Here is a 273-nt window from a genome sequence, read left to right on the forward strand (position 1 = left end):
AGGCCCCCCCCGCAGTGCCACCAACACTTACCTGCAGCGGCAGGTGAAGGCCCAAGGATGCCACAAGGGCACCGGTCCAAGGTCCGGCAGTGATGATGAGCCGGGGGGCTCGGTACACCCCAGTCGCAGTGGTGACGGTGACCACGGCCCCGGGTTCAATGCGCAGCACCTTCTCCCCGTCACGCAGGGTGCCCCCGTGCCGGCGAAAGACCTCCTGGGTGGGGATGGGGACGGGACGTGAGACCCCCATCCCATCCCATCCCATCCCATCCC

The 273-nt window shown here is 68.1% G+C and overlaps 1 protein-coding gene across 1 annotated transcript in view; it reads right to left on the reverse strand.

Moving 5' to 3' along the window:
* PIPOX (pipecolic acid oxidase) overlaps positions 1-250 on the reverse strand; it is a 1,066-nt gene extending 816 nt beyond the window's left edge. The window contains exon 1 of the mRNA XM_010191879.1: positions 32-250. Within this exon, the coding sequence (XP_010190181.1) occupies positions 32-250 (219 nt within the window). The remainder of the gene's footprint in view (positions 1-31) is intronic.
* Positions 251-273: the final 23 nt, after the last annotated feature.

The sequence above is a fragment of the Mesitornis unicolor genome, unplaced genomic scaffold (genome assembly GCF_000695765.1).
Source record: "Mesitornis unicolor isolate BGI_N332 unplaced genomic scaffold, ASM69576v1 scaffold43340, whole genome shotgun sequence".
NCBI lineage: Eukaryota > Metazoa > Chordata > Aves > Mesitornithiformes > Mesitornithidae > Mesitornis > Mesitornis unicolor.